The sequence below is a fragment of the Sardina pilchardus genome, chromosome 1, assembly GCF_963854185.1.
Source record: "Sardina pilchardus chromosome 1, fSarPil1.1, whole genome shotgun sequence".
Classification (NCBI taxonomy): domain Eukaryota; kingdom Metazoa; phylum Chordata; class Actinopteri; order Clupeiformes; family Clupeidae; genus Sardina; species Sardina pilchardus.
This window is the reverse complement of record NC_084994.1, coordinates 23,252,058-23,271,615: the sequence shown is the minus strand read 5'-3', so window position 1 is coordinate 23,271,615 and position 19,558 is coordinate 23,252,058. Positions and strand designations below refer to the sequence as shown.

Here is a 19,558-nt window from a genome sequence, read left to right as displayed (position 1 = left end):
TATGTTGAATTGTGCAATCCCAGCTGCATAATAGTGGCGGGGTTGGAGGTATTCCCTATTCCCTTCTCAAAACCACTTCACCAAGATGCATGTCAAACTATTTCAAAACAACCTTGTTTTACTATGTTGTGTGTCGGGTGGGATCTTTCTGAATCCCGGGCCTTTTTCCCCATAGAGGGGAGATCGAGACTTCTCCGCCAGAATTTCATAGCTGGATACATGTACAGTACAAGTGCTGAAGATCCATGGCTGAAGACGTCCATTGCAAAAAAAGAAAAAAAAAAAAAGTTGTAGAGGAGGGTTGTCTGCTGATCCTAGCTCAGTATTTGCTCTGTAAAGATCACCAGTTACAGAGAAACCTCCGAAAAATTGTGTTTGAATCTTGTCGGGGGGAGTAACGGTGTGAAGTTAGGGGTTGCAAGTAGTCGAATTATATAGTTTTTAAACAACTATGTCAAGCCAACATTTCCCTCTCGGCTTTGTGGATCTGTTTTATGATGATGATTTATTATAAAGCATCCATCTGTGTTTCGTCCACATGTCTCTCCCCCCCCCCCCCCCCCCCCCCCACACACACACACACACACAACCTCTCTACTCCTGTTTTTACTTTTTGTACTTTCCTACATGTACTCTTTTTAAAAAAGCAGCTTCTGTTGTTTTTTTGTTTAAGTGCCTCTAAAGCTCTCTTTTAGAATTACACTTGTGACTCCTTGAGTCGCTGAATGAATTAAAAATGATGAACTGAAAAATGGAAATGAATTGAATGACATTATTGATAAGAGGAAAATAAAAGGGATTGTCTTGGGCACATGCTGTCAGTTGTGTCGATTCATTATGTGTTCGTAATCATTGATTAGTGCATGTGCATGCATGCTATCCTATGAGGGGGACCGGTCTAGAAAATGTATACTCTATATAAACTTTGAAACTTTTCACAGAAGTACAATTTCAGGGATTAAAATGCTAATACCAGGAATGGGACAGCACCTGTAACCTATCCTGCTAAAAACATGTTGCAAACCGTTTCGTTTCTATTTATTGCCATTTATGATGTTTTGTCAAGCGTCCAGCCTCACTTTGGGTAACTCCATGTCTCACCTCACAGTGCTCACAACCTCACAACGGTTGGGAATTCCCTGGAGTGCATGGTCTGCATAGATGGCGACTTACGGAAAGGGCACAGAAAAGGTGTGAGCGAGCTCTCAAGCACTTTACAATTGACCCTTTGCCCATCCTTACACCAGAAGACTTTGACGAGATTTGGGAAAGATTCTTGAAAGATTGTGGTCTTTGTGGAGTGAAGCGTGAATGAGTGGCGTTTCTTGGTGTTTTAAGCCCCCAACGTTGTCTTCAAGGCAAGAACCTTTGCCCAAATCTTGTCAAAGTCTTCTGAGTATACTGGATAGCATCGGATGACTGTGGGTTGCCCTTTGCCCTGTACACTTCTGAGAGTAGCAGCATAAACCACACGCCGCAGATGTGCTACTTCAGTAGAGCCGCCCCCTGAGATGTACAGTAGGGACAGACTCTCACTCGCATCCATGCATGCATCGTGTGTGTGTGTGTGTGTGTGTGTGTGTGTGTGTGTGTGTGTGTGTGTGTGTACTGTTGACATAAAGATGTGTGGGCAAAGCGTTGAGATTTACCTACCACTGCACTTAATCTATTCTGTTAGATTAGATTCTGTTCCCTCCATGCATGCACCGTCATCCTTTCTTTCTTTCAGTTATTTTTCACTTCACCTTCTTTTTTGTTTGTTGACAGACTTATATACTGTGTGTGTGTGTGTGTGTGTGTGTGTGTGTGTGTACTGTTGACATAAAGATGTGTGGGCAAAGCATTGAGATGTACCTACCACTGCACTTTATCTATTCTGTGAGAGACTGTAGCCTACAATTTACTGTAATGTGGGCCGTGGGAATTGCTATCTACTTTACTCTTCACAACTCAACACAGTAAAATTGTTGGAAGAAATGTACACTTCTGTTTGTCTCTAATTGCCACGTTTGCTTAATTGCGTTTAAATTACATTGGCCTGATTTAGGACCCTAATGCACAACCAAAAACAAGGTAGACTTAAAATCAAGAGCATCGGCCCCATCATGGTTCTTATATTGCCATTTTCAGGGCAGTCAGGCCTACACAACCATGAAAGTCATGTCGAGCTGTCAGCTTGCCGTGGTGAGATACACATCAAAATGTAAGAATTTGTATAGCCTATGCTTTTTGAATATGTGTTCTAAATATCTAAAATAAATCAATGCAAGTATTTATGCATGATAGTGTGGCAGATCTGGGTAGCCTAGACTGCTGAAAAAAAAAAAACCATATGTAGCATGTGTGAATGGCACTTGCAATGACTTGAATGGGGGTAAGTAGGCCCCCTAGGATTTTTTGCTTAGGGCCCCCACAGACTCTAGAATCGCCTCTGCTCCCACTCACTTACAGACTTACAGTAAGAGATTCCTCTGACGTCCTTATAGCCTACCAAGGAACAGAGAGAGCGTTTGAGTCTGTAGTTAAGAGGGGGCCAGGAAGGAAGGAAGTGTTGTAGTGAAGGTGTAGGTGTAAGAGAGGTCGGTTTTTATTATGCGACCATACTCGATACGATACCCTACGGAGCTGCAGTACAGGGACATTTTGCTATTTTTTTAGCTCAACTGAGAAACTTCTGAGTCTAATCGAACCGAACTGATGGAGGATCTCATTCTCCTCGTCAATAAACTTCAACATGCCTTGAGCTCAGTCGAGGGAGAGGGTTGCAACTTGGACCTGCCGCAGATTGCTGTGGTCGGTGGACAGAGCGTTGGCAAAAGCTCTGTGCTGGAGAACTTTGTCGGAAGGTAGGCCTAGTTCAGCATCATCTCTACAGACTTTAATTTGTCCATAAGCTCTGGGACAGAAATAGAATTTATGTATGAAATGTGAGGGTCAAGTTAACCATGGAAAGTTTATGGTTTATGATTGGCTTGGGTGCCTGCAGATTTCTTGCCGATGTCTTGTGTCATTTAACACAGAGTTTTTCAAACTATTTGCCTACCAGTGTATGATGCTTGCCTGAGGGAAACATCCCAAAACAATGACACCCATATAATTGCTGTTGTTTTGAGAAGTATTTCTCACACAAGCATCACGCAACCATGCAAAAAGCAATGAAAGTATTGTAAGTATTGTGAACAATGTTAGCACTTTAAATATTGACTACTTTGAAGTGCATGCAAAACAATACAACATAACAATAATAATTGTGATAATGATATAGGTGGGCTCTATGACCCCAAAGTCTACTATGAATGGGCCTCAGGTCATTCAAGTTTTAGATTTAGTACTGTACACTAAGCCAAGTAGTGAGCATGTGTGCCATCTCTGAAGTCAGGGGTTTTCAAGTCAATGTCTCCACGACCCTTTAAGAAGAACCTTTGAGAAGGTGCAGACACGCATACAACTACAACAACAAGTATAAGAGATGCCAGCTGAGCTAGCTCAGCTGTGCACGTGGAACGTTGGTAAACCTCACTCCCTGACGCCTCAAGAGCGCTGCTGACATGCAAGCCTGGGCTTTTAGCTGGATTATTGGCACGCTCAACTCCCGATCTGAGGTGCTGCGGTTTTCTGAGTCTGGACGTGTGCAGCGCTGAACCGCGGTGGTTCAACACAACTCAGGTTACAAATGCACTTACTGTACAAGCTATTTTCTGTCTCTCATTTAATTCTTTAGCTTCTTTTTATTCATCTATCTTGTTGCACTGTTTGCAGAACAGTTCAGGTGACTATGGTTTGCCCTGTGCACTAATTCTGAAAGCATCATTTTAAACCACAAGCCACATATGTTCTACTTCAGAGACAGATTCTCACACTGTCCATACATGCCTTTTCTCTTTCTTTCTTTCTTTCTTTCTTTCTTTGGCTTTGTGGATTTTATGATGATGATTTATTATAAAGCATTCATCGGTGTTTCGTCCACATGTCCCTTCCCCCCCCCCCCCCCCCCCCCACACACACACACACACACAACCTCTCTACTCCTGTTTTTACTTTTTGTACTTTCCTACATGTACTGCACGCTAGTTTTCTCAGTATGGAGTAGGGACTCGGTACATCTATGTGTGTGTGTGTGTGTGTGTGTGTGTGTGTGTGTGTGTGTGTGTGTGTTTGTGTGTGTGTGTGTGTGTGTGCGTGTGCGTGTGCGTCTGTGCGTCCGGTCTTGGAAGTTGCATGACAGTTTTCAATAGCGTCTCGCTACATCTATGAGTCATTTTGTGTGAAATCAGATAAGGTTGTTGCTTCACCATCACCAATTTTTTTTTCAAACTTTGTCTATATCTAGCCTAGAAATCTAGACGCCCCTAGCGGCCCCTAATTTGGCTGGCGGGGCAGTCTAGGCACGATCCATTGAGCCAGGGAGCTGAGAACCCCCAGCACCAGCTGCCCAATCACAGCGTCGGTGGGTGGGCTTAACATAATGGTGACTGACATGCGACCAGAAGTTGCGACGGTAACGCATCCTGTTATTTGAAAACAGGAAGATGATTCGTTTAGCGTTATCCTATTGCGTGGAGAGGGAAGGTTACGCATCCTGCTACTTGAAAACAAGAGGATGATTCGTTTAGCGTTATCCTATTGCAGGGAGGGAATTTGAAAGACAACTGTTTATCCCACCCCTCCGATTGAGCCCTGTCTACGGTGAGTGTCCAGACCCTACATCTTGATGTGGGTCTGGCTCGTCAGGCTAGTCTATATCATCAATGGGTCCTAAAACCAAGGTTAAATATTTCTTTGCAATTCTTTCTTTCTTTCAGCTATTTTCCACTAACTTGATTGTTGGTTGATAGACTTATACATATTGGTTTTGTTTAGGCCTACTGTTTATACAGTATAAAGTAGTTGGCAAAGCATTGAGATTTATCTACCATTGCACTTTATCTCTTTTGGGAGAGACTGCAGCCTATGATTATAAAAAACGTTGGGGCTCTGTCGCTAGTTTGGAGTTTAACATGGTTTTAACCTCCAACTCCCAACTCAAACTCCAGTTTAAAACGTGTTAAACTCCAAACCAGCGACAGAGCAATTGCCCCAAAGAGTTTAAATGTCCAGTTTAAATCATTTGAAGTAAAATCTTTCCTTGTGATACACTTATGTGTATGGGGGCAGCCGTGGCCTACTGGTTAGGGCTTCGGGCTTGTAACCAGAGGGTTGCCGGTTCGATCCCCGACCAGTGGTTGAAGTGCCCTTGAGCAAGGCACCTAACACCTCACTGCTCCCCGAGCGCCGCTGGTTGGGCAGGCAGCTCACTGCTCTGGGTTAGTGTGTGATTCACCTCACTGTGTGTGTGCTCTGTGTGTGTTCACTAATTCGGTTAAATTGGGTTAAATGCAGAGAAAAGAATTTCCCCCACGGGATCAAATATATATTATTCTATTCTATGTCTACCACTGTTGTGTGGTGTTCAGGGGAAATGGACATGAATGAGTTTTGACAGTTCCTCCACTACAAGTGTCCACAGCTTGGCAATTATGGGTCATTCCCAAAACATATTGTGCTGGGTCAGACATTACAAATGTTGCAAGTTGAGCTAGGAGCCCGTTTCATTTGAAATCGTCTGTGTGGAGTTGCATACGCTCTATGTAGGCCTATACTTTTGTAGTGAATCAGTTGGTGAGCTACACTTTTGGAACATGGGGATAAATTGAACCAAATTGTCTCCCTGTCTACGTCTTGATTAAATGTAGAGAGCTCCCTATCTCACTTTTTTTCAATGAATAGACATTTGGCAGAATTATTTGGCAATGTAGATAAAAGAGACTCTGCCTCTCAGGCAGTGCTGCTAGTGCTTTCTAAGGACTCCTCTTCTTCTCCACCTCTCACCCAATCTCCATCAGGGACTTTCTTCCACGAGGCTCAGGGATCGTCACCCGCAGACCTTTGGTCCTTCAGCTGGTCAACAACATAGCAGGTAAAACATCAAACACACACACACACACACACACATTTAAAAAAAAAAAAGAAATGTTAGGAACTATGCTTGCTGATCTAAAGGTGGCATTGAATTCAACTGAAAGAGAGAAATGTATGGTGATATACTATACCTTTTTATTTTTATTTATTTATTTTTTTTTTTTATCATTTTTGGATGTGCGTGCGGCACACTTGAACTGTTTTTCATGTGACAGAGAGAAATGTATGAGCAGTGTAGATGAACAATTAATTTGTCACATCAAAGGGACACTCCATAATCCAAGCAACCCTACAAACACATTCCTATCCCATAGAAAACTCCATAATCCAAGCAACCCTACAAACACATTCCTATCCCATAGAAAACTCCATAATCCAAGCAACCCTACAAACACATTCCTATCCCATAGAAAACTCCATAATCCAAGCAACCCTACAAACACATTCCTATCCCATAGAAAACTCCATAATCCAAGCAACCCTACAAACACATCCCTACCTCATTCTTATCCCGTAGATGACGATGTGCCAACCGTACGTACTTAATGCTTAAGATGATGAGTTGTTTATGCATGAATTCATTAATGACAATCAGTGAATTAATGTTGAGTCATAATGATTCATGATATATTCAGGGATGAAGTAATGCATGATTCATGCATTAATTCATGCATGAATTCATGAGAATTCATGTACCCTTATCGTAAAGTGTTACCAGTATTTTTTATGTTTTATTTGTCTCTGTTACATGTCTACTTTATGTCTGTTAGTCTTTCTTCTGTCATCCATCCACCCTTCTATCTATTTAATGAAATCTGTGTCTGTCTATCATCCGTCTGTGTCTGTCCAGAGTATGCCGAGTTCCTGCACTGTAAGGACAAGAAGTTTGTGGACTTTGATGAAGTCCGTCGGGAGATCGAGGCGGAGACAGACCGGATCACTGGTTCCAACAAGGGAATCTCCCCCATACCCATCAACCTCCGAGTCTACTCACCTAACGGTACTGCACACACACACACACACACACACACATCCATACCCATCAACCTCCGGGTCTACTCTAATGGTCTAATGGTAATAAAGACACATTATACACTCTCACACAGACACACAAATTACACACACACACACACACACACACGCACACACACATACCTTCTTTTTATCTTTATTGTGGTGGCATAAATTCACATAGACTTGTGTCTCCTTCTGCCTCTCTGCACCCATCCCTAGTCTTGAACTTGACCTTGATTGACCTTCCGGGCATGACGAAGGTCGCTGTGGGTGACCAGCCAGCAGACATTGAGCTCCAGATCAGGGCCATTGTCCTTCAGTTCATCAGAAGCGAGAACTGTCTCATCCTGGCTGTGACGCCAGCTAACACCGACCTGGCTAACTCAGACGCCCTCAAGATCGCCAAAGAGGTCGACCCACAGGGTGAGTTTGTGTGTGTGTGTGTGTGTGTGTAGTCTTACAATTACAATTTAACAGCCCATGCTTTTCCTAGGTAGACTTGGCTATAGATATTCTCTGTCTGTGTGTATAGTATACTGTGTGTGTGTGTGTGTAAGGGCCATGTCACTTTCAAGGGCTGGCCAGATTATCAGGTTAGAGAGATGTGTGTGTGCTTGGCATGGACTCCATGTGTGGACTACTACCTGAACTACTAGTGTGTGTAATGAGAGAATGTGTGTTGGTATAGGGGAGCGCCGGGTCAATTGAGACACTTTTCAGTTAAACGATCTTTTCAAAGATTACGTTATGTACACACACATTTTTATCATGTGATCAACAACTCACATGTGTTGTGTCTTAGTTACAAGTGTAATTTAACACATATGTTGGATGATCGCGCTGTTTTCAAACTTTGAACGTAAGTTGACATTTGTATCAAATGCCCCACCTATGCGTGTCGTTTGAGACACATAGGAGGGGCAATTAATACAGCATGTTTTAAACAGAAACTACTGACCTTACTCACGTTTTTATGAAGCATATCGGACAACATACTAGTGTACTCGTCATCCCGAAAATTTCACATTATTTCTCGCAATATAACTAGGTCAAACAAATATTTTTGTCCCGTGCGTAACTTCTGATCAAAAAAAAAATCTACCGCATGTAATATTTGTTTCCCTCACTTCGCTGAATATCTGTGGATTCATGTCATACACATGTTTTGTTCATTCAAAATATATGTTGTTCATTCAAACAAGTTGTTGTTAACTCAAATCAGTTGTTGTTCCTCGCAAAACAGTTATTAATTCGGTGATTTATACAGATATTGATCGTGCATGTGGCCACATCCGGGTTATAGCGTTAGGGACATTTAAACAGCTGTACCAATTGAACCTCCAGCGACTACTGACACTTAAACCTGTTTTGCTTCTAAACTTCAAAACTATGACATTGCATACTTTAGGGTCTGTTTAAGTACGAATTCATCTGTTGTTTGATCATATTATTATTGCATGGCACCCAAAATAGAACTTTTGATCACAAAAAAACTACCGCATGTAAGATTTTACTTACCGTAGACGAAAACCGGTTCCCGCTAATAACTTTTGAATGGCGTGACGTAATTTCACGAGATTTGCCAGGATTGGTAGGTGTTATGTGCTAGACGTAGTGTCAAAATATGACGGCTCAAGCTGGGATGGTTTTCGAGGAAATCGCTGTGTATCAATTGCCCCATGTCCCAATCGACCCGGCGCTCCCCTACGTATGACCTTTGACCCTTGTGTGTGTGTGTTGGTATACGTATGCCCTTTGACCCTTGACCTTGTGCTGACCCCCAGTGTTGGTATACATATGACCTTTGACCTTGTGCTGACCCCCAGGCCTGAGGACCATCGGCGTGATCACCAGACTGGACCTGATGGACGAGGGGACGGACGCCAGAGACATCTTTGAGAACAAGCTGCTGCCGCTGCGCAGAGGTAACACACACACACACACACACACACACACACACATGCATATACAGAGGCATACATCAGGAAAAGGCAAGGACAACACAGACGTATTAGGAAAGAAATCAGGCCCAAGGCAGTCTTACACAGGGGTGTTGTGGGCGTAATATAATTGTCTTGTTTCGTGTTTGTATCCTCCAGGCTACATTGGTGTGGTGAACCGCAGTCAGAAGGACATCGACGGCAGGAAGGACATCAGTGCGGCTCTCAGCGCCGAGAGGAAGTTCTTCCTGTCGCACCCGGCCTATCACCACATAGCCGAGCGGATGGGCACTCCATTCCTGCAGAAGGCCCTCAACCAGGTGAGTCTCACCTGTGTCTCCATCCTCTCACCTGGTCTGGTCAGTGTCAGTCTTACAATGGTCTCCCTCTGCAGCAACTGACCAATCACATCCGCGACACGCTGACGACTCTGCGCAGCAAACTGCAGTCTCAGCTGCTCTCACTAGAGAAGGAAGTCCAGAAGTACAAGAACTTCAAGCCCGACGACCCGCTGCACAAGATCAAGGCAATGAACCAGTGAGTGTGCACACACACACACACACACACACATAGAGACTCATATAGAGACGCACATATAGAGTGATTGTACTGTACACACACACACACACACACACACACACACACACACACACACACACACACACACACACACACACACACAGAGAGACACATATAGATACGCACACATACTGTACATATACACCCCTGGCCCTATCCCACACAGAGGTTGGAGGGATGGATGGTTGAACAGTTCTGCGAGGACTTGCAGGGGGCTCAGTGGACACATAAACCAGGGTTCATACACATTTCCACCAGAGAATTTCCATGACTTTTCCATGACTTTTCCACGATTTTTTCACAAATTTCCATGACCTTCTATTTCTCAAAACCTCACATTACTGTAACTAGTGCTACATTAATAATAGATATGACGCGTGAGATAATGGGATGGTTACCTAGAGGGAATGCTCTCAAAACATAAAAGTTTGCCATACGGTTGTGACATAAGTGTGAGACATGACATGCCCAAATGAGATATGTTTCTGAGTTGAATTGGGTGAAGCAAATTTCCATGACTTTTTCCAAAACTTTTAGGGTGTTTTTCGTTTTCCAAAATCTTTCCAGGCCTGGAAATTGGCATTTTCAAATTCCATAACTTTTCCAGGTTTAAAAAAAAAAAAAAAAAAAACGTATGAACCCTGATAAACACACACAGACAGTCTTGCACACAAAATCACACTCAGCCTCTCTCCGTCCCCCCCAAAGGATGGTTCATCAGTTCAGTGAGGACTTTGAGAAGAGCATCGAGGGCTCCGTGGACACCGCAGAGCTTTCTGGAGGTGCTCGCATTAACCGCGTGTTCCATGAGATCTTCCCCTATGAACTCTTCAAGGTACCCCTAAGTAGTGACATAATATAATACCTTTTTGATTAATCGATTTTAAATCGTAATCACAATTATGTTTTTAGGTCGATGTTAAAAACATGAGATCATTGAACCAATTTTACACAACATATAATATACAGTAATTTCCTAGCCGCATTGTGTATAGTGTAAGTTAAACCATACTATATTACTATACTATAATATATACTATATATATTATAATACTATATTAACTGCCCCATACATGTTGACTGTACAGTACATGTCACGATTTTCAGAATTTGAATCAGAATTACAGTTTATGATAAGCACAGCTCTCCTGTTAGGTGAACTGCACTGTCAGTCACACAACGAGGATGACAGGAAGATGTGACATTAGCCATTGGGACAGAGTTGTGAGCTGCATGATCAATTGCAACCGTTGTGATTAGCTAATTGCATTTGTTCAAATTACAATTTCTATTTTTTAAACAAAGGTGCAGTCTCATGTGTTTTCTTTTTTTTTAATTTTATATGTTCAACTCTGATCTAAGATGAAGTTTGATGAGAAGGAGCTGAGGACTGAGATAGTCTGTGCCATAAAGAACAGCCACGGTGTCAGGCAAGTACACACACACACACTCGGTTTCTACTGCTATTGCTGCAGACTGCAGACCATTCTAATCTACGCTGTACTATCTGTATGCATCATTCCATGCTCAAGCAACAGATTGAGAGTATACAAGCCCAAACTATTACATGGTTATTGATGTTAGGCATTACGATATCAAGTATGAAGCAAATCCAAGATTATGTCTGTTGACTTCACATTAAATGACTAATATGAGAACATGAAAACTTGCTATAAACCTCATTATAAATACTGTTTCTCAGGCATTTCATATTATAAGAACAATCGTTAACATAATCATCTCGTGAGATAGCAGAAGATTAGTGTGTTATGCTCTGTGATTCTCTGATGCTAATTAATTGTGAGCAACTACGGTGGGCTTGGGTTTGAGAACTTCCTCCTCAAACTGTCTTCAAACTGACATTCACCGACAACTCAAGGCAAACAGAAAAATTGTGTCTGCTTCTTGTTTGTGTGCCTTTAGAACGGGGCTGTTCATGCCTGACTTGGCGTTCGGGGCCATCGTGAAAAAGCAGATTGGTCAGCTGAGGGAGCCGTGTCTGAAGTGTATCAATCAGGTCTTTCAGGAACTGATCAACACTGTCAGGCAGTGCAGCTGTAAGGTACTGTTGGAACGGATGCAGGCTGCAGTACCTCCTCCTGGCCTACCAGGGGGTGCTGTGACTGGCGCCCAGCAAGAGAGATATAAGTCAATTAAAAAAAAAAAAGAATATAATTTTGTTTACTCATTTGAGAAGTGTTGGGGTGTGTACTGCTCTGCGCCTGTCTGTCTGTTTGTGTTTGTGTGTGTGAGGGAGTGTTTTACGTACTTTAGGTTCCTGTGTTTATTCTTAACTGTCTATGGGCTTGTGTGTGTGTGTATGTGTGTGTCTGTGTGTCAATCTAGCTTAAAACCTATCCACGACTGAGAGCCACAGTTGAGCAGATTGTCACGGCACACCTTAGTGAGCGAGAAAGGAAGACCAAGGACCAGGTGTGTCTGTAGTCTTTTGTAATCTAACCTGTGGACATTGTGGTTGGTCAGATGATTGTTTCATGTATTTAGAGCTTCTGACTAACATAAACATGGAGTCACGTGTGTTTTGTTCACCAGGTCTTGCTCTTGATTGACATGCAGCTCTCCTACATCAACACCAACCACGAGGACTTCATCGGATTCGCCAAGTAAGTGAGTCTGCTCAGACGGTGCCTGGTTATGACACATAAAGACAGAATAGGTAACACACAAGGACGCAGAACAATCCAGACACACTGGCCCTCTTTTTTAGCCTGGCAAGCCAAACTATACAGAAATGTATAGTCTGGGGTCGGACCATTCACAGAGCTGAAGCCTGTGGGTAGGATGAGCAGTTGTTTTTCAAACTGCCTCTGCACGTAATAGGCCAGCATTTGTGAACAATCGTAGCCGGTCATGAGAATGGACATTAACGCGGACATTGTATATAAAGACATTTGGAAAACACTTGAAAAACGTACACGAGAATGATTGTTTTTGTTGTTGTTGTTTTATAGTGCCCACCAAAGTAACACCAATGTGAACAAGAAAGGCTCCCTGCCCAACCAGGTATTTAAGACAACACAGCTGTCAGACTCTTGCTCCTTGTGGATTGGTTCTGTAAAGATATGAACCTGAAGGTGCTTGGGCCCTTCATTGGCACTTCATTGACCTCTATTTCTCTAGCTTCAGTCTTTTTAATGTGAGTGTCTCAGCATGTTCAGTGAAATATTTTGCACACTGACTCACTTACTTCAAACACTTCCTCAATGGTGGTGTGGGTCTCATAGACTTGAATCCAACAGCCAAACCCCATTCTCACCTTTCTGTCAATAAGGGGACTCGACTTGATGTACAGTAGCCGTCTTAAAACGACTGTAAACGTGATTTTTTCCCCCGAGATTCTGATACGTTTTCAACCATGACGTACGCACATTTCCGGTTTGAAAACGTATCAGAATCTCAGAAATAATCACCAAGATTTGGGAAAGATTCTTGAAAGATTGTAGTCTTTTAACTAATGCCCCTCATTCAAGCTTTACTCAAAAGACTACAATCTTCCAAGAATCTTTCCCAAATCTTGTCAAAGTCGATCAGTGTAAGGTAGGCTTAATGTGAACGATCAAAAGCTGCAGCATCAGCCAATGTGTACTTGCAGGTTATCAGACGTGGTTGGCTGATCATCAACAACATCGGTTTGATGAAGGGCGGGCCTAAGGACTACTGGTTCATATTGACAGCGGAATCACTGTCTTGGTACAGGGACAATGAGGTTAGTAAGCGTTTTAAATTGATACTTGTGTGTGTAGGTATTTACCTTTGCTGTATAAATGTACACATTCTTCCAACAATTTCTGGAAGAATGTTTGCAGCTACTACTAAACACTTTCGTTTCATTAAAGGTGACATAGAATGTAAATCATTTTTTCTTGGTTTTGATGAATTAGGAGAGGTTGTGCATAACCAAAGAGCTATCATGAACATAAGGCATGGTTGTGCCCTCTTTCATACGAAATTTTTGAATTTAAAAATAGCCACAAAAAAATGGGCGAATTAAAACAAAGCCTACTTGTGATGTCAAATATCGCAAGACATTGAAGTTCAATTGGGGTTGCCAAAGAGGGCGCCATTTAGTCAAACGGACCATTTCAATACCCAGCCTAAATATAAGGTTTTAATTGGGCTTGTAAAATTGCAATTGAGTTTAATTTTTATGAATCAAAGTTGAATATATTCTATTGTAACATCAGAGAATACAGTACAGTACTCGATTCATCCATGCTATGTCCTCTTTAAAATCATCCCGTCTCACTGTACTGTAGATTAGCCCTCCTCCCTATTGGCTGGGGGAAACATTAGTGTGTTGTGAAGTGCCAGACTAGTATTTAATCTCAGTGAATTTAAAATGTGTGGAGATACAGTACTTGGCAGGTTGGTCCATCAAATGTATTATATAGTGAACATTGAACAGAAGCTCAACTTAGCTGAAAAAGTATATCGCAAATCAAATCGCAACATCGGTAGGCGATTAGATATTTTCCCCAAATCGTTTCCCCAAAATTTGTATGTGTTTTTTCCTCAGGAGAAAGACAGGAAATGCAGGCTTCCTTTGGTAAATCTAAGAATCAAGGATGTTGAGAAGAGCTTCATATCATCCAAACACACATTCGCCATCTTCAACACTGAACACAGGTGTGTAGAGAGAGATTCTGTGGGTGCCTCTCATGTAAAGTTTATACGTCCTCCCTCGCTCCTCGGGCCTCGATCCTCACTGATCTACATAAAGAAAGATAGACGAAGGGATAGACTATCGTTGTTGCCGCCCCATCATTCTTTATGTAGATCAGAGAGGCACCTCATGTGTGCATTACCAAAGGAGAAACAGAGTGAGGAAAAAGGTGTGTGTGTGTGTGCGTGTGGATCATTCTCTACCTCACATGTCAGTGAGCTTATATGTGTTTCAATCATTTATAATGGTCTCTCCTTGTGTTTGTGCAGGAATGTGTATAAGGACCTGCGCCAGATCGAGTTGTCTTGTGACTCTCAGGATGACATAGACAGCTGGAAGGCCTCTTTTCTCAGGGCTGGGGTTTTCCCAAAGAATGACCAGGTACCAACCTGACATCCATCCATCATCCCTATATCCATCCATCTTTCCCTTTCCCTCTCCGTCTCGTGTACGATTTATGTATCATATTCTGTATTATATTATATGTCCTGTTGTTGCTGTGCTTTGTTTAATGAATCTTGCTAGATCGATGTATAACCGTTTTAGAAAAGCAATACGCCACTCGAGTCCGTAGTTTACACTGATTTTAGAACAGCTAAGGGGGGTTTTAGGCACTCCGCTTCGCGTCACGCCTAAAATCAGTGTACACTACGGCCTCTCGGGGTTTATTGCTTAAATGTATGTCCTGTGTTTGCGTCTCAATGTGCCTCCTCCACTGCTGTTTTAGGCAGATGGCAAAGACACAAGAGAGGGCGAAAGTAGATTCCCCATTGACCCCCAGTTGGAGCGACATGTTGAGAGCATCAGGAATCTGGTGGACTCCTACATTGTTATCATCAACAAATCCATCCGCGACCTCATGCCCAAAACTACCATGCACCTCATGATCAACAGTGTAAGTGTAGCTACGCACATTATTCCATCCCGTTGAGCAGTACTGTACATCCGTTGAGAACTAGCTGACCAGAATGTTGAACACACACACACACACACACACACACACACACACACACATACACACACACACACACACACACACACACACACACACACACACACACGCACACACACACATTATACTGCCATCAGGTTGCCATTGATCATGGAATGCTTGGAATTATGGAATTTGAGTGAAAAATTTGGGGATTTTAGAGATGTAAAAGTCGTGTAGAGATGTAAAAGTCGTGCCATGCGCACAGGTGATTTTATTAATTACCTGATCCAACTGGCTTAAGAGTTGTGCTAATTAGAATCAGCTGATTTAGTGGGTTGGTTGGAACAAAAATTTGGCGGGACTTTTACTTTCTGAAGCCAAACTTTTACATCTCTGTTTATCAATGTGTTTGTTCAGCATTACCCACTGCATAAGACGCTATCAGCCCTGACATACTCATGTGCTTCTTTAAAGTGTAACTGCACCCCATAACTCCACCCACTTCACATTTCTGAAAAAGACTTTCAAAATGGGCAGGACATTCTGAAATTTGGAAGGGAGGGGCGCACGCGAACCATGGTGAATTCGTGTCAATCTGGGAATGAGTGCTGCAGACATGGCTTATCACAGGTAATCAGGGCAGCAGGTGTTGGGGCGTTTCATTCCTAATTTGTAATGACCCGGTGACGTAGAGTCACCAGAGAAGTGCAGGACTACGTCAGCATTTTGGACCTGTTACACTTTTTTTTAACCATTTGTTGCAATTACACTTTTTTTTTTTTTTTTTTTAATTTGTTGGGCTTTTTTGCCTTTATTTGTATAGGACAGTGAAGGGTGAGACAGGAAGGAAGTGGGAGAGAGAGATGGGGTGGGACTGGGAAATGACCGCAGGCCGGACTCGAACCTGGGTCCCCGTGGGCACTCGGACCCGTATGTGGTATGAACGCTGTAGCCTGCTGCGCCACAGCGCTCCCCTTTGCAGTTACACTTTACACTTTTTTTTTTACCATTTTTTGCAGTTACACTTTATATAAAACTATGTAACTGTCAAATAAGCCTGTAGCTGCCACTCATTAGAACATGTAAATGTTTGTATTGTCCTTCTATTTCTCCCTCCCTTGCTTGACACGAATGAATAAAATGCTGAGTATTAGCTGCATTGTGTATAAGCCGCAGGACGCAAGTTACGAAGAAACTAAACCATATTAATACCTTATTAAGTGTCCCTGTGTATTAACCTCATAGCTGAATTTTGCAGAATCAATGTATAAGCTGCGGCTAATAACTGGGAAATTTGGGGAAAATCCTGGCTGGCTCGCCAACATTTTTTGGGGGGAAATTACGGGTAATACAAATAATCAACAAAATGATATTGTTCCCTCTCTCTCGTCACCAGGCGAAGAAGTTCATCCACTGTGAGCTACTGTCGTACCTGTACAGCTCGGGCGACCAGAGCAGCCTGATGGAGGAGTCGGCCGATCAGGCCCAGCGGCGCGACGAGATGCTGCGCATGTACCATGCCCTCAAGGAGGCGCTCAAGATCATCGGGGACATCAGCACCACCACCATCTCCGTGCCCGTACTTCCATCTTCACGCATCGATGCCAACTGGCTGCAGAAAGAAAGCGGGTCTGTGTGTGTCTCTCTCTCTCTCACACACATTCACACACTCTCTCACACACACACACACACACACACACACACACACACACAGACCTGTGTGTGGACAAAGTACACAATTTCTTTCACTTAAGTCAAAGCCCCATCCAGTCAAATATTAATCCAAAACTATTTTTTTTACAGAAGTACTTTCTTTTAAAAATACTCAAAAAGTATTCAAAAATATGTCAAAATAAACCGTACCATACCAGCACCATGCAGATGCTAACACACACACACGCACACTCACTGTCTTGTTTCCGATCTCTCTCCTCAGCCCCCCCTCTCAGCGTCGTCCTCCACCAGCCAGTGCTGCTCCACCTGGTCGCCCTCCTGCAGTGAGGGGGCCCACGCCAGGGCCACCCCAGAACCCCTCGCCTGCTTTCGGGGCGCCCCCCATCCCGTCCCGCCCCGGTCCTCCCCCTGCGTTTGGGAACAGCACCCTGGACACCACTCCCTCAGGCTCCGCCAGAGAGCCCCTCGTGCGGCTAACCAGCGTACCCAGGTAAGTCACCAAGGTCTGTTTAAACAGCTAGAAGAATTGTGGGGAAATCTGTGAGAGTTGACACGTCTGTCCTTCTCTCTTTGTCTGGCTGTTATCTCGCTCTCTCTCTCTCCATCCATTCATCTATCCACCCCTCTCTATCTATCTCCCCCTCTCTCTCTCTATCACTCTATCTCTCCTTTTGCAGCAGAAGACCTTCTTCAAAGCGGCCCACCATCATCCGTCCAGCTGAACCCTCACTAGACTAGAACTACAGTAGAATGTCTGGGTAACACGGAACATTGATATTGTTTTTTAACTGGTACAAAACGGCTATTTCTTCATATTATTTCTACGTCATTTTTGAATGTTTTAAATTAAAAAATAAATTAAAACATAATGATTAGCTTATTTAAAAGGATTGAGAATTGAGATTGAATTCACAATTTACTTTATTTTTTAAAAAAAAAATGCTACATTGTACACAGTAACTTGTTTAAAAACAACAGAAACAAAAAAGATTGAATAAATTCAATGACATGTTTTGACAAGTGGTTAATCAAAATGTATCGTCATTGGCAAATGGTGTGAGTTTCTTTATTATTTTCCAATGTCGTACAAATGTTTTAGCAATTTTCAGTTAAACATGATTACAAAATGTACTTGTTGAATGATGTCATTATCTTTTCAGTTACATGTGTAATTGAATCATGAGCTAAATCATGTCTACCCAATGCAAGTCCAAAACACCATGCTATTCTTTTTTTTCTTTTACTGCAATTCAGCCTGACAGTTACAGCAAATGGCCAGTAGGGAGAACCAAAGAACAGAAAATAATGCATCTTTGAGTGACAATAATTTAAGCTTCCATAGGTTTTGTTTTTCTGTTGGTAGAAATTGAGCTAATAGGTCTCACGTAAAAAGAGAGCTGGGGTATGATGGTGCTATATACAGGGTTCCTACTCCAAGTCAGACTTGAAATTCCCTGACTTTCTCTGTCCATAAAACAGAATTTCCATGACCTCCGATATAAAGAAATGGCCAATATTTTAGTGTTTGAAATCCTCGTTGTCCAGCCAACTTTCTTGAAACCGGCATTTCCCCAGCATGTTTGCCTGAAGTGACGCCACCAGCCAAGATATTGCATGCTAGAATGTTGCACATTTTTAGAGCGGGAAATGTTTCGGGCAAAAACATTAAAGGTGCATCCACACATGAAACGAGAATACACAGCAGGTTTTGGCTATTACATAATTTACTGTTTATAAAATTCCCTGATAATCCTTGACTATACATGCAAATAGACCAATTTCCCTGACTTTCCCTGACTGGAAATGCCTCTTCTGAAATTCCATGATATTCCAGGAATTCCCTGACCCGTATAATGAACAGTAGTGGTCATTAGTGGTCTAGATTATCTCATACGCTTATTGTCAGTGAATCCTTTACGGCAACATGTTAGGGCTGTTCGATTTTGCCCAAAAATAAAATCTCGATTTTCTTCTCTCAAAATCCGATTTTCGATTACGATTACGATTATTGTGAAATGACAAAAGGCAAGAATTTATTTCAAATATGCTGTTTTTTACTGAACATTTTGCAAATAATTTCCCCATTGGGATTTAAGAGCAAATCTTGCTCTTATTAAACAATATTAATTATTAATAATTCATTTTAAATGATTGATATGAAGAAACTTTTTTGAACTTTTGCCACAAAATTCAACACTTGCAAACATAAGTACCGTAATTACCCTATAGTTAAAGTGAAAAATCGATTTTTACGATTTCACATTCTTGTACGATTTAAAATAATAATCTCGATTATGATTAAAAATCGATTAATTGCACAGCCCTACAACATGTAGTTTTGTTTTTGCCTTTCAACTCATTTTGATGATGACTTAAAATATAGAATGGCATCTCTGTCTCTGCGTTAATGGGTTTAAATGCCAATACTGACGCCAAATTGCTTTAATACAGTTTTAAAAAAAGGTACTGACTACTCAGATCATTTAGGTCAACTATTCAATCACTGATCTAGATCATGGCAGAGTATGTGATGCGATTGTCAATACAGAATATTATTATTTTAGAACTCTTACATCTACAGTAGGCTACACCATAAATCAAGTATCGTCTCTACGCACAAACTGGGCGACAGTACTTAATACAAACATGCTGCGTCAGCCATTCCCTCCCCACCCACTTCCTCCTCTGGTTTCAGTGCATAGATACGTCACCACCACACAGGAAGTGCAGCTCATGAGATGCACAGGGGGTGCCTCTCATGTAAAGTTTATACAT

The 19,558-nt window shown here is 42.2% G+C and overlaps 2 protein-coding genes across 8 annotated transcripts in view; both read left to right on the top strand.

Moving 5' to 3' along the window:
- LOC134085375 (dynamin-2-like) overlaps positions 1-811 on the top strand; it is a 39,457-nt gene extending 38,646 nt beyond the window's left edge. For all 7 annotated transcript variants that reach the window (XM_062539949.1, XM_062539947.1, XM_062539948.1 and 4 more), the window contains one exon: positions 1-811. This exon is cut by the window's left edge. The gene's annotated coding sequence lies outside the window, so the exon portion shown is untranslated.
- Positions 812-2,646: 1,835 nt separating this feature from the next.
- On the top strand, positions 2,647-18,276 carry LOC134085452 (dynamin-2-like). Its single transcript, XM_062539950.1, has 20 exons — positions 2,647-2,846; positions 5,883-5,956; positions 6,809-6,958; positions 7,192-7,395; positions 8,799-8,897; positions 9,072-9,232; positions 9,307-9,449; positions 10,200-10,326; positions 10,854-10,921; positions 11,415-11,553; positions 11,838-11,924; positions 12,045-12,115; positions 12,464-12,515; positions 13,105-13,218; positions 14,029-14,138; positions 14,445-14,556; positions 14,903-15,070; positions 16,506-16,738; positions 17,046-17,273; positions 17,461-18,276. Exons 1-20 carry the CDS (start codon positions 2,698-2,700, stop codon positions 17,519-17,521), a joined length of 2,550 nt encoding a protein of 849 aa, XP_062395934.1. The 5' UTR covers positions 2,647-2,697; the 3' UTR covers positions 17,522-18,276.
- Positions 18,277-19,558: the final 1,282 nt, after the last annotated feature.